Source organism: Jaculus jaculus, chromosome 7 (genome assembly GCF_020740685.1).
Source record: "Jaculus jaculus isolate mJacJac1 chromosome 7, mJacJac1.mat.Y.cur, whole genome shotgun sequence".
Taxonomy (NCBI): Eukaryota; Metazoa; Chordata; class Mammalia; order Rodentia; family Dipodidae; genus Jaculus; species Jaculus jaculus.
In genome coordinates, this window is record NC_059108.1 from 34720375 (window position 1) to 34735348 (window position 14974).

General features: G+C 41.0%; 1 protein-coding gene across 2 annotated transcripts in view; it reads left to right on the top strand.

Annotated features, from left to right (window-relative positions):
- The window catches only part of Lama4 (laminin subunit alpha 4), a 153352-nt gene extending 138868 nt beyond the window's left edge, over positions 1 to 14484 (top strand). For both annotated transcript variants that reach the window (XM_045154001.1, XM_045154002.1), the window contains exons 31-38: positions 390 to 577; positions 1713 to 1902; positions 3130 to 3285; positions 4612 to 4771; positions 7808 to 7938; positions 10043 to 10136; positions 10578 to 10697; positions 14042 to 14484. In XM_045154001.1, coding sequence (XP_045009936.1) covers positions 390 to 577; positions 1713 to 1902; positions 3130 to 3285; positions 4612 to 4771; positions 7808 to 7938; positions 10043 to 10136; positions 10578 to 10697; positions 14042 to 14187 — 1185 coding nt within the window. In that variant the 3' untranslated portion in view covers positions 14188 to 14484. The remainder of the gene's footprint in view (positions 1 to 389; positions 578 to 1712; positions 1903 to 3129; positions 3286 to 4611; positions 4772 to 7807; positions 7939 to 10042; positions 10137 to 10577; positions 10698 to 14041) is intronic.
- Positions 14485 to 14974: the final 490 nt, after the last annotated feature.

Below are 14974 nucleotides of genomic sequence, written 5' to 3' on the forward strand. Positions count from 1 at the left end.
TAATGTGTATAATATGATATTGCTGCCTATATGAGGAATTAATTCCTTCATGGTTCCCTTATTGCCAACTTGTTCATTTCTCTCTATCATTTAAGATTTGCACTTGGTTGAAATGACACAGCAGTTATCTCTGTAGCTTCAGCCTCACTGTGCCTTACAATTGCAGGCCAGCGTTTTGGGCATGTCATTGTGCCATGATGTTACTGTAGATATCACTTGCTTATGGCCAGAAAGGGGAACGAGAGAGGAGCCTACTAAATGACTGGAAAATGTATGCATAATGTCCACCTTAGTACATCGCTATTAAGAGTGAAGCCATCGCACTTTTAGTTTTGCTGTTAGCTTCATCCCTTTTATCTCTCAGTTTCGCTTGTTTCCTGTTGTTACAGGGAGAGAAAACTAAAGATTCTCCTTCATGGGACCCTGTTGGTCTGAAGTTCCTAGAGCAGAATGCTCCCAGAGACTCTCTCTGCCACCTTTCCAACAGCCCTCGAGCAATCGAGCACGCCTACCAGTATGGAGGGACAGCCAACAGCCGCCAAGAGTTCGAACATCCAAAAGGAGATTTTGGTGAAAGGTAAAAAGCACACGATACTTCAGAAACTTAATACTGTGATCTGCCCTGGCCATTTTTCCCCCCTATCTTTCCTTTCTGAGCCAGCTTCATCCTATTACTTGTTCAAATATATACTAAAAAGTACATGATTCATGCTTCCCATGAAAGGATGCTCTCTGTGGCATAATCCTCAAATGCGTTTTCTCAGGAATGTGCCACATTTGATGAAAAAGAAAAAGACATCTTAATCAAGGGAAATCAGATGGGGCAGGTTTCAAATGATTACCTGGCTTGATATTACCATTCCTCCTTCACACAGATGGCTTTCAGATCATAAATGGGACTGCATCCAAATTCCTAGTTACTGAAAGATAGTGAAAGCACAAATGCACTTGTATTTTGATGGCTCTCTAGTTGTCTCACACTCTTCCCTGTATTTCACAATCCCCAGCTACTTAATATTACTTGAAGATTCATTCTTACAACTTAAGTAATCAGAATTCCACATATAGGTACCTGTATTCATATGCCTTCAGCTTAGAAGCCTACTTACATAATAGAATCAGTGTCTTCTCTTCAGAAGAACTTAGAGGTAACCAAGCCAAAAGTAAACTTAATGACTATATCTCACCCATATGTTCTAGAAAGGTTTCTTCACACAAATATTTTCCATCCTCTTGGGTAGATGTGTATAGCATATGATATTCACCTATTTCTTTTTCAGTGGGAAAAAAACTTTAATTTGCATCATATCCAAACAGTATTTCCCTATGTAAATTTCTCTATTTTTATTAATTACTCACTAGCATCTTACCCATACAGATGAGCTAATTTAATATATAGATTTTTAGTGTTTACTAATTTTCAAGGCAAGACACAATAACTCATTGCCACGACAAAACTTTATTAAATGTGGTCCACAGTTTTGATGTAGAAGGAAGTAGAGAAGAATTTACATTTTGAAGTGTCCTTGCTTGCAGATATTCATTAATTAATAGTAAAAGATAATTAGAAGTAAAGTTTCTTGTGATTAAGTAGAATAGCTATTTATTCTTCCTCATACTGTTCTGAGAAGTTAAAGATGATCTTGGTCTCAGTTTACCTACAGTAAGCTTTTCTGGTTTTTTCTTTTCTCTTCTTTTCTTCTCTTGGCCAGACCTCAGTTTTCCATCCGTCTAAAAACACGTTCTTCCCATGGGATGATTTTCTATGTCTCGGATCAAGAAGAGAATGACTTCATGACTTTGTTCCTAGCCCATGGTCGCCTGGTCTTCATGTTCAATGTTGGCCACAAGAAGCTGAAGATTAGAAGTCAGGAGAAATACAATGATGGACTATGGCATGATGTAAGCTGAACTCAGAGAATAACATTGCCAGCAAATACTGGCCATTGTCCAAGAGCCTGGTACCAATTCTTTACTACTGGTCCCCGGAGAAATAGTCTTCTTAAAATTCTGCTTAGAGTTCAGTTTGATGAAGTTATTAATTCCTTACTTTCAAAAATCTTGAAGCACATTTAAAAAAATGATTTCAGACTGAGTGAAATTGTTTTAACCAAAAGATCAGTAACCAACTTAAGTTGATGTTTGGTTTCTACTGATTTTTCATTTACCTTTCCCCACTGCTAATGGGTTCATAATTTTCTTGTTTTAATAGTTATTTATTTATGAGAGAGAAAGAATGATGATGTCAGGGGACCTCCTATCACTGCAAAGTACCACTTTGTGATTTAAAAAAAAAGATTTATTTATTTTGAGAGAGAAGAAAGGAAGAGAGCATGAGAGAGAGAAGAAAGGAGACTGAGTCTCTAGCCACTGCAAATGAACTCCACATATATGTGCCACTTTGTGCATCTGAGTTTATGTGGGTACTGGGGAATCAAACCCTGGACTGCCAGGCTTTGCAAGCAAGTGCCTTTAACCATTGAGCAAGCTCCAACCCCAGCTTCATAATTCTCAGTGTCATTACTGAATGCCTTATACACTAGGCTGTGGAAATTACAGAGGGAAGAAACCATTGAGGAAGACAGACTGTCTTAAGGACAGCACTAAATACTGAAGTAACAAGTAAATGAGGACGGCAAAAATGAGCAATGCAAGTCATATCACAATGTGTTGTGTGAGGTCTGAGAGAGAAGAGACATGTAGGCTGGCCAACCAAGAAGAACTCCACAGAGGAGGCTGCTAAATACAAGCAGTGCTGGCTATAAGTAATTCTATCTAGAGATCAGAATATATATGGATTATTTTCGCCATGAAGTGGTAAGCCCATAGTGAGCCAGAAAACACACACCTGTGCATGTAGAGCAAGAAGGCCTAGAGACAGTCACAAGAGACATATGTTGTTCAATAAAAACAGAGCCAAAAGACAAAGTTCCTGACATTCCAAAAACTAGATAGATGCCTAAGAAGAAGAAGAAATGAAAGTTCTGACCTTAAGACATAGGTCCACTTCATGAACTTCCTGCAGCTTCCCCACAACATTGCAATAGCAGGGCTGGGAAGAGAGACGACCTTTCTTTCCGCAGTCTTGGAACATAGCTCAAATACTCTATATTCCTTCTCTCTACCCAGGTAATATTTATTCGTGAAAAGAGCAGTGGCCGGCTCATCATTGATGGTCTGCGAGTCCTAGAAGAAAGTCTTCCTCCAACTGCTGCCACCTGGAAAATTAAGGGTCCTATTTACTTGGGAGGAGTGGCTCCTGGAAGGGCTGTGAAAAATGTTCAGGTAAGCCAAGCATGGCAAGGCAGAGCCACTGACCTTAGAGCCAGAGATCCCTGAATCCAAACCCTCATTTTACAGACTAGGATGCCAGCAAAAGTAAGGCTTAGTTTTGCTGGACATGGAACATCAAAGTGAATATTAGCCTTCAGGCTCTCTGCCTGCCCCAGGGTGATACAAAGTCAAGAATCATCTTTTGATTTAAGATAGAGGCGAAATGAAAAACATTTCAGAGGTCTAAATTATCAAGAAAGAGATATCACAAGGGCATTTTACTATTTCTGTAAATGCCTGTACTTTTAATGTCAAGTGACAGAAAAACCAGAAGACTGGTCATTCTATTATTGAGTGAAACAAATGTTTCAGGTCACCTTATGGATATAATCCCTTTTTTTATTTTTTGTTTTCTTTCAAGGTAGGGTCTCTCTGGTCCATGCTGACCTGGAATTAACTATGTAGTCTCAGGGTGGCCTCAAATTCATGGAGGTCTACCTACCTCTGCCTCCCGAGTGCTGGGATTAAAGGCGTGCACCACCACGCCTGGCATAATTCCTTTAGAATTTCACACATATAATATGGAATTGTTCAAGGAATATGGGTACAAGGAGAAGTATAGGTAAACTATAGTAAAAAATATTTTTATAATTTAAAAATGAAAAGTATTGCACTTTTAAAAATATTTGGCACTAAAAGGAATATATTAAAGGATGTAAGTTTTCTTAACACAAATATTGACTCAAAGTTATCGCCAAGTGATAACATTACATTTCTAGGACTCATTAACATATGCAGATTTTAAAGGTAATTGACATTATTATCAGGTTTAAAGGAAGCAGTCATAATTTCATGCCAATCTTTTTCTAATGATTTCTAAGGACAGGATGAAATCGGCTCTCTACAGTGGCCATGTCTTATAGTGTGATAAATTCCTAACTGCGTGACCAGCTAATGAAGCTAGAAGCACAATCCCTTTACTGTTGATCTTTGGTAGCTTTCACCAACATTAGTGGCCTTGGGCCCAGGTGACATTCTTGGAGGAAAACAAACTATAATACTTTTAAAATTCAACTTGAAAACCATAGCTGCAACTTATTTTTCATGGTATAGGGAGAGATTTCCATAGCGTAATTATTACAAGCTGATGCTATCAAGTACAATATTCCTGCTTTAAAGAACTAGTAACTTCTTGAAAAAGTAGTGATCGCTCAGCTAGCTAAAATAAGAAAGCAATGACTTGGTTCTTCTCAAGACTCAACCCCTCCCATTTGTTTCCTGGGGGCACATTTGTGAGTGCTGAGAGAGTGGATGTTAAGAACTGTCTTCATCTTCCAGATCAACTCAGTCTACAGTTTCAGCGGCTGCCTCAGCGATCTCCAGCTCAACGGGGCCTCCATCCCCTCTGCTTCTCAAACGTTCAGTGTGACCCCTTGTTTTGAAGGACCCATGGAAACAGGAACTTACTTTTCAACAGAAGGAGGATATGTGGTTTTAGGTAATGTGACTGCTGGAGTTTGACTATGTTTTGTCCCCACCTAAGCTCATGCTAAGGCTTCTTCTGCAGTGTGACAGCATTGAGAGGTACTGGGGTCTGCAAGAGGGAACTCATGTAGAGTGTTCTCACTCAGCAGGGACTGGACTGGTCACCCACTGGCCGAGTAGGTTTTTATAAAGAAAGGCTGACACCTCTCCTCAAGCTCTCTCTCTCTCTTTCTCCCTGCACACATATCCATGTGTCCTTCAACATCTTCAGTAAGGCCCTCACAGAAGGCTGGCACCATTCTCCTAGACTTTCCAGTCTCCAGAACTGTGATCCAAAGAAACCTCTTGTCTTTATAAATCATCCTGGCTAACAGAAAATATCAGACCAAAGTTCATGATGCCAAGTTTATCCCTAGAAGATGACCTCTTTCCACAAGGACACCATTCTTCCCTTCTACTGCTCCCAACCAAATATGCTGCACCCCATCCCTGTTCATTCTCCATAACCAGAGCTTTTCCACAGCTGCCAAGCTTCTAGATGCTGACCATCATGGCTCCTGAGAACTCCATGTGCTGTTCTGTGACTCGGTCTCTGGCAGCTCTTGACCACCTTGCTCCTCTGTTTTCCTGTGTTACCACAGACTGCTGTCCCCACTAAGACAAGTTCCACTTCCTCCTCCTGCTCCCCTTCAGCCCCAGCAGACAACACTGTCCTCCAGAAATCTTATCTCTGAGTTTTGATTCTGCTCAGCTGTGATGGTTGATATTGATGGTCAACTTGATGAGACCTGGAACCACCTTTGAGGGATTATCTGGATTAAGTTAATTGAGGTGGGAAGACCTACTGGAAGCACCAGTCCATGGGCCAGGGTTCTGGACTGTATAGAAAGGAGAAGGCTAGCTGAACACTTACACTCATTGCTCTCTGCTTCCTCCCTGTGGGCTAAATGTGACTACCTCTGCCTCCTGCCTTCCCCGCCCTGATGGACTAACTTGCCTCTCCTCCCTTGAACTGATTTTTGTCAGATACTTTGTCCCAGGAATGAAAAAGTAACTACTACATCAACCATGCTTGTCTTGCTCATCATTGAACACGTCTGTTGTATGGTAGTCCCTGCGCCAGATGATGGAGTATGATAGTGCTGAAATCAAAGGAAATCCTTACAGACTACACATAACCACTATTCAACCCATTGCAATGAACATTCTGTAAACATAAGGCATTATTTTTGCTTAATGTCCCAACCTCTCTTATAGGACCTAAAAAGTATTTAGTACAACACCTAATAAAGGAATCATAATGTAGGGCTGGAGAGATGGCTTAGCAGTTAAGGTGCATGCCTGCAAAGCCTAAGGACCCAGGTTCGATTCTCCATGTCCCACATAAGACAGAGGCGCAAGGTGGCACATGCGTCTGGAGTTCCTTTGCAGTGGCTAGAGGCCATAGCGTGCCCATTCTCTCTCTCTTTCTCGCTAATAAATAAATAAATAATCTTTTAAAAAAAGAAAAGAAATTATAATGTAGCCAAGATCATTTTCTTAAGCAACCACCCACATCCAATAACATAACCAGAAGTATATGCTATTTTCTGTTTTCTCTACTCCAGGATTTTATCTACCTTTCTTTGCCTACCCCACCCTTTGCTCCAACCGTAACCTATACTCACATTTCTTAGCCTGATGAATTTCAGTGATTAAAAGCTCTAAAAGTTTGGGCAGCTTGAAATATATAGCCAACCGTATGATTTATGTTCTAGTCTACAAATATTAACTAACATTGGGGAAAAAAATTAAGGTGATTTTTTTTTTTTTTTTGAGGTAGGGTCTCACTCTGGTCCAGGCTGACCTGGAATTAACTCTGTAGTCTCAGGGTGGCCTTGAACTCATGGTGATCCTCCTACCTCTGCCTCCCGAGTGCTGGGATTAAAGGCGTGTGCCACCACGCCCGGCTTAAGGTGATTTTTTTTTTTTAATTTTTATTTATTTGAGAACGACAGACACAGAGAGAAAGACAGATAGAGGGAGAGAGAGAGAATGGGCGCGCCAGGGCTTCCAGCCTCTGCAAACGAACTCCAGATGCGTGCGCCCCCTTGTGCATCTGGCTAACATGGGACCTGGGGAACCGAGCCTCGAACCGGGGTCCTTAGGCTTCACAGGGAAGCGCTTTAACCACTAAGCCATCTCTCCAGCCCTTAAGGTGATTTTTGAGCAGAGCTCTCAAGCGGATACTGTTAAAGTGCCCATGTTGAGATGAGCCTTTCACAGTGGACACAGCAGTTCCTAATGACATTGTCTCAGATCACCATAGTAACAGCTACGAAATATTAGCACCAGTGATTTTTTCATATAAGAACTATCTAAAATTCAGATCCAACCAGTGCAGACCCCTTACTCAATAACCAGAAAATAAAGTCTGCCTTGCACTGGAGTACCACAGCCCTTCCAGGTGTGGCTAGCCCACCCCCCAACACATATCATTTCCCCCTTCTCCCCTTGCAGAACCATCCAGGCACACTGACCTTCACAGGACTCCCCAAGTCCACTCCCATCCTCGTCTGGATTTCCCTGCCTTCCTCACTCCTGTGGTAGAGCATAGTGCTGCTCCCCTGAACTCTCACAGCACGTGAGAGAGGAGCGCAGCCCGGCATGTTAGGTAGCTTAGCTCCTCACACAGTTTTTCATGGTGAGCTGGGCATGGAAAATGCCAGTTCTACTTACTCTTTAAGAAATGCTTGCAGGGAGAGATGGCTTAGCGGTTAAACACTTGCCTGTGAAGCCTAAGGACCCTGGATCGAGGCTCGGTTCCCCAGGTCCCACGTTAGCCAGATGCACAAGGGGTCACATGCATCTGGAGTTCGTCTGCAGAGGCTGGAAGCCCTGGCGCGCCCATTCTCTCTCTCTCCCTCTATCTGTCTTTCTCTCTGTGTCTGTCGCTCTCAAATAAATAAATAAGTAAATGAACAAAAAGTATTTTTAAAAAAAGAAATGCATGCAGAATTACAAGATATTTGCTGCTACTCCTGGGAGTTTATAGTACTTCTCTCCACAGATGAGTCCTTCAACATCGGACTGAAGTTTGAAATTGCATTTGAAGTTCGTCCCAGAAGCAGTTCTGGGACCCTTGTCCATGGCCACAGTGTCAGTGGCGAATACCTCAATGTCCACATGAAAAATGGGCAGGTAGGGTCTTAAAAAACTTTAAGTCATCTTCATCTAACCTTGAATTCTGATCTGATGCAGCAGATTCATTTCACAAAGTTATTTTATCAATTAATTTCCTTCTAACTGGCGCAAAAGTAAGAAGGTCGTAACGTAAAATTTAAATGTGTGCAATAGAGGTAGAGAGATGGCTTAGCAGTTAAGTAACTTGCCTGTGAAGCCTGAAGACCCAGGTTCAATTCCCTAGGACCCACATAAGCCAGATGCACATGGTGACACATGCATCTGGAATTCATTTGCAGTGGCTAGAGGCCCTGGTGTACCCATTCTCCACCCCCCTCAATTAAATAAATAAAAATTAAATGTGCACAACATTTGGACTCACACTCGTGTACTGAGATTTGTTTGATCAGAACAGAGCCATGAAACTGTGGCAGTGCTACAAAAAAAAGGCATCAATAACAGCAGAAAGTTTAACAATTAGGAGAGAGGGGTTGGAGTGATGGCCTAGTGGTTAAGGCACTTGCCCTCCAAGCCTAACAAGTCAGGTTCAATTCCCTAGTACCACATAAAGCCAGATGCACAAAGTGGTGCTTGCATCTGGGGTTCATTTTCAGTGGCTAGAGGCCTTGGCACTCCAATTCTCTCGGCCTCTTTCTGCTTACAAATAAATAATTTTAAAAAACTATTTATAAAATGAATTGGGAGAGGGAGGAGGGTACTTAATAGGTTGGTATTGTATATATGTAAGTACAATGATTGAGATGGGGAGGGAATATGATGGAGAATGGAATTTCAAAGGGGAAAGTGGGGGGGGGAGGGTATTACCATGGGATATTTTTTATAATCATGGAAAATGTTAATAAAAATTGAGGGGGAAAAGGTGCTTGCTTGAAAAGCCTGATAGCCTGGGTTTGATTCTCCAGAACCCACAGATACACAAAGTGACATATGTGTCTGGAGCTCATTTATAATGACAACTCTGTCTTTCTCTGTCACTTCTTACAAATAAATAATCAAAATAAAACAAAAAGGAGAGAACTTTTCTCAGCAAAAATGGAAGGCAAAACTTCACATAATTATCAACATCAACAAATACCAAAACATGCTTCTAAATATTTATATGCTTGGCAGAGATATATGTTCATATGTTTGTGTATGTATATTATCTCCGTTACTAGACATTTGTAATTATGGTTAAATACCACTTTTACCCTAAAATATATCTGAAGACTACTCATGAAGATATTCAAATAAATGTCAAGGAAAAGACATACTTCCACAGTGTCTCAAGCTTAATATAAATAGGCTTTACTTATGTTCTTACACATTCTTTTTTTTTTAATTGTTTATTTTTATTTGAGTAACAGAGAAAGGGGCAGATAGACAGAGAGAGAAAGAGAGAGAATGGGCGCCAGGGCCTCCACCCACGGCAAACGAACTCCAGATGCGTGCGCCCCCTTGTGCATCTGGCTAACGTGGGTCCTGGGGAACCGAGCCTCGAACATGTGTCCTTAGGCTTCACAGGCAAGCGTTTAACTGCTAAGCCATCTCTCCAGCTCTAACACATTCTTTTAAATCATATCGCAATAACAATTTAGCCTGTGCAAGAACTTGATTTAAATCATGAGCATCTCTCTCTCTCCTTCTCTCTCTTCTCTTTTCGCACATACACACACACACACAATTCTCACATGGAACTTAACTAGGTGTTGTGTCCTGTTCTAAGTTGTTTATATGAGAGAATTCATAAAACCTCATTATCTCAAGGCTGTGTGGAGTATTACCATTCATTTTACATATGAGAAAACTGAGGCCGAAAGTACAAAAAATGGGACCCAGTCAGTGGGATCTGAAAAGTTTGTGGTCCACACCAGTATTTTAACCTGTTTTGTATAAATATATGCAGTATAAATTACATGTAATCATTCTATTCTTTCTCCAAGAAGCATGGCTAATTTAAACTATTTCCATTGCCTATCAAAGAGAGACCCCTTGTGTTCAAATCGCAAAGCTAATATGTGTGGGTTTGTTAATAGTATTGCTTCTCTGTGATAAATTAAGAAATTCAATATTATCATGATGAGGAGAAATGCCTAATTATATCACATCCTATCTTGTACAGGTCACAGTGAAAGTCAACAATGGCATCAGAGATTTTTCTACCTCAGTAGGCCCCAAGCAGAGTCTCTGTGATGGCAGATGGCACAGAATTACAGGTGAGAAAACAAGTTTCACGGTGTCCTTCAGGAAGGTCAGCTTGCATACCAAATAATGACCTGGCAGATGTTGTAACTTATATGATGGATGAGTCTAGAAGTCACCAAGCAAAACAATTGAGTGTCATCATTCTAAAATATATACTTTGAATTCACAAGTGATTTGAAAATATGAAAGCTGCCAAAGTAGTGTTGGGGCATGATTTCCCTGCTACCTGACTGGAGCAAAGCCAAGCACAAGTGTATTGTAAATATCCTCCTTTCCTCAGGATGAGGTCACAGCAATGCTCAGCTCTGCACAGCTATATCACTGGCGCTGCAGTAATAAAAAATAAAGTGTGGGGTTTATCCCAGGGGTCATCATTATTATAATGAATTAGACTCTTGCATGTGAAAGTTAATCAGTGTCATGTACAACCAGTTATTGCCCTCTTATTTCAGTGATCAGAGATTCAAATGTGGTTCAGTTGGATGTCGATTCTGAAGTGAACCACGTGGTTGGGCCCCTGAACCCAAAGCCAGTTGATCACAGAGAGCCTGTGTTTGTTGGAGGTGTTCCAGGTAAGCATAACAAAAAGAACAAAGTTCCAAATACCAAAAAGTAAGCCATCAGAATTTTTATTGTTATGATACTAAGAATTGCTTCATGGGATGGAGGGATGGCTTAGCAGTTAAGGCATTTACTTGCAAAGCCAAAGGACCCAGGTTCAATTCCCCAGGACCCACGTTAGCCAGATGCACAAGGGGGCACATGCATCTGGAGTTTGTTTGCAATGGCTGGAGGCCCTGGCTTGCCCATTCTTTCCCTCTTTCTCTGCCAAATCAATCAATAAATATTTTTTTAAAAAAATAATTGCTTCATGTATCCTCATAACTTAAAACTTTTTTTTTTATTAGTTATGGGCTTACTCATTATGTAAACAGCACATGTTAGTACCATCCTTTCCCTCATCCCTACCCTCCCTCCAAAGAGACTCTCCTCATTGGGGATGCCAGTCATCCCCATGGGGATTGTGGGTCATTCATTGTAGGGAAGGCTGTCAGTTATGGGGAAGAGGCAATGTCTCTGTGCATAGTGTCCCAACTTGTGGCTCTGACAATCTTTCTGCTTCCTCTTCCATAAAATTCCCTAAGCCATGTATTTCCATACTGGGAAAAAGCAGTGAGTCTCTAAATTTTATTGTTATCCCAGCACTGCCAGTGAAACAAGGGCTGGTGTGTGTGTGTGGGGGGGGGGGGGTGCTGGTTCTGCAGTTAGAAGATGACAAAGCCTGACAGCCAAAAGACAGATACAAAATGCCAATCTGAAACTCCTGGGCCAGTTCCTCTGATGTGGGTTCCCAGTCTGACAGTTCATTTGCAGCAACAAGAGCTTGTCTCAATGAAGGCAGGGTACAGGCACTTCAAAGTTATCCTCTGACCAACACACACACAAAGAAAATATCTAAATATCTAAATAATAAAAGTATGTTTAAAGGAACAAACATGTTGAGCCTTGTACTATTTCTCAAAGGATAAAAGGACACATGAGAACTGGCATCCAGGACAGTTTATTTAGCCCAGTCTTTGTCATATTTACACACATACTGGCTCCTGTGCTCACTCCTTCCCTTCTGTCTCTCCCTCTCTCCTTTTAAATATCCTCCAAACAGATGGTGTGACACTCCTAATGCTCATGACCTCCCCAGTTAGGTTTTCAGTACCAGGCATTTGTCCCCTCCCATAAAGCAGACCTCAAGCCCAATTAGAGAATAGTTGGTTTCTCCCATAACAGACATGCCACTATTGCATCTATTTGGTTGTCTGGCCAAACTTGAGGCTTTCAGTGTCCACTGTTTTCACTGCTGATGACTTCTGTCTCCCATAGGGCTGCATGCAGTGCAGCTTTTTCCAGCTTTCTGTCAGCTGGTCTACAGGGAGGAGGTTTTCAGCTCAGCCTCTGCCTGATTTCTCAATGACCTTGCAGCCCAGGCATATGGAGCCTTCAGCAATAGGGTCTTGAGAAACCAAGAGCGTTGGCAATGCCCTATAATGTTTTGGGGGTAACAGGGACCTCCCTGGCCAACAATGAACTATAAGGTATATCCCCTCCTTGTTACGTCAATTTTTCTAGTAACAGTCTATAGCTCTGGGTGTGCCATAATCCAAAAAAGTAGTTTGCATATGGCTTATTCATATCTTGAATTTTGATTAACCCTCCCCCAACCCTTTTCCTCAGTCTCTTCCCCTGACCTTGCTCGGCCATTCCATTCCTAGTACTCTGTTCTTCTACTGACATATACTATGCCATCCTCTTAAGTCCTTCCCTCTCCTCCCTCCCTTAAAGTCCTTTTCTAGCATGCTGACCTCTGCTACTAATTTTTTATTCCAACTCACACACAAGTCTAAACATTTGTAGCTAGGATCCACATATGAGAGAGAACATGCATGTCACTCATTTTTTATCCCGGTGGCAAAGCAGTCATTCTTATCACACAAATAATGGAACTGAGCTCTTGGACCCCTTCCTAATCTAAAACTATGATTACTATTCTAAATATGAGATGCTATTTTCATCATCTATTCTCAACATAAATTCTGCATAACCTTATTCTACATTGTTTAGAAAATGTATTACAGGGCTGGAGAGATGGCTTAGTGCTGGAAGGCACTTGTTTGCAAAGCCTGATGGCCTGGGTTCAGCTTCCCAGTTCCATTTAAAGCACAAAGTGGCACATGCGTCTGGAGTTTGCTTATAATGGCAAGAAGCTCTAGTGCACCCATACTCATTCTCTCTCTCCCTCTCTCTTTCTCTCTCTCTCTCTCTTTCTATTTGTTTCTCAAATAAGTAAATAAAATATTTTTAAAAGAAAATGCATTACAGATGCTTGCAGTTTAATATGCTGTCCTGTTTTACATTCTTTCCTGAGTTACAAATTTCTAAGTGCTTTCTATCTTTTTTCTGCCACTGCTCACATAGCTGTTTGTATACAATAATGAGCTCTGACTAAATGGATTTTAATTTCATGATATTTATAAGCTTTCTAAATTGCTTTAAATTACATTGCTTCTATCATCCCAACACATTAATTGTGTCTGTATGATTAATAAACATAAGGTTTCTTCTCGATGCCTAATTACAATAAGAGGAGAAAGTTCCCTTGACATACTACACAGCACCTGTGCTCATGCAAAATGACACTAGTTATCACTTCTCTGTTCATAGTTCTTAAGCCCTGAGCTCAGGAAAATTAAATTTTACCTCATTTGAATTCATTATTTTCTCATTATATTCTATAAGCTTGGCAAAAAAGTAGAGGCTTGAGGGTAAAGGGTAATATACAAATTAAACAAAAACAGCAACTCTGTCCAGAAACAATGTGGAAGCTAAAATTTATTCCCTCCTCAGCAAAAACTAAGAAAATAAGTATCCTGGAGGAATTAACTCTTAAAGCATAGGTAGACATGAAAAGTCACTGCTCAGGCTTCCTGTGTAAATGGTAAACTTCGTCCTTGGAAGACAGCTGCATATACAGTGGTAGTGATCGTGAGAAGAGGACAGAACATTAAAAGTGCCATGTGAGCCGGGCATGGTATCACACACCTTTAATCCCAGCACTCAGGAGGCAGAGGCAGGAGGATCACTGTGAGTTCAAGGCCACCGTGAGACAACATAGTGAATTCCAGGTCAGCCTGAGCTAGAGTGAGACCCTACCTCAAAAAAACCTAAAAATAAAATAAAATAAATAAAAATAAAACTGCCATGTGTTCATGTTGCTTCAAAAACACGATGTGCCTGACAGTCAATTATCTAAGTATACCCCACTGCTGACGGGTACGTTATTTTGATGATCTGAGCAATTTTGGAATGTTTGGGCTTGGAATACCTCCAATGCAGTTTTTGTTTTTATTTTTTCTCTTTTCAGAATCTCTGCTGACACCCCACTTGGCCCCCAGCAAACCCTTCACAGGCTGCATCCGGCACTTCGTGATGGACGGGCGCCCGGTGAGCTTCAGTAAAGCAGCCCTGGTCAGTGGGGCCGTGAGTATCAACTCCTGCCCAGCGGCCTGATGCTGGGGACACAGCTGCTGAGATCTTCGGAGCACTGAAAGCAGCCAGCCAGGACAACAGCCGCCCTCCTCCCCACAGAAGCTCTTTGTCTGGGCGGATGCAAATGAACTGCTGGGAACCAGTCACTTCTCATTTGAATCCATACCGAGGACCCAAAATATCCCCAGTGGATGACAATCAAATGAATGGTTAACTTACTTGTATGGAGAGCTCTTTTAATCTGGCTGGAAAAATTGCTGTTTCTGTCCCTAATAAAATAGAAGGGATTCTAAATAAACACTGGTATACATTTTCAAAGTGTGGCTATGTTCTCAGATTCATTATTCTTTCAGGCAAGGTGACTTTATATGTACGCAAATACCTTTGTCTTCAACCACCTTATCTTGATTTGACTTACTACTTTATTCACAGCCTAAAAGTAGATGATAGATTTACTTTTCTCACTTTTAAAAGAATCTTTTAGGTGTACAGTAGGACTATCAGCTCTAACAGATTATTAGAAACATTGTAGTATAATTTAATATTTTCTAGTTTCAAAAAGGAATTAATCAAACTACTAACTCCTGCAAAGAAAATTATATGTGAAGGATGACTCCTATGGAATATTATTATTAATAAGAGTGTGTGTGCTATATGCATCACCAAGAACATTAAAAAAGATAAAAAGCATCAAATTCTAATGAAAACAAGTTCTTTCATTAACAATTTTTGCAAATGAAGGTGTAGCTCAGTGACAGAGAACATATAGCATGCACAAGGCCCCAAGTTTAACCTACTGCACCACAAA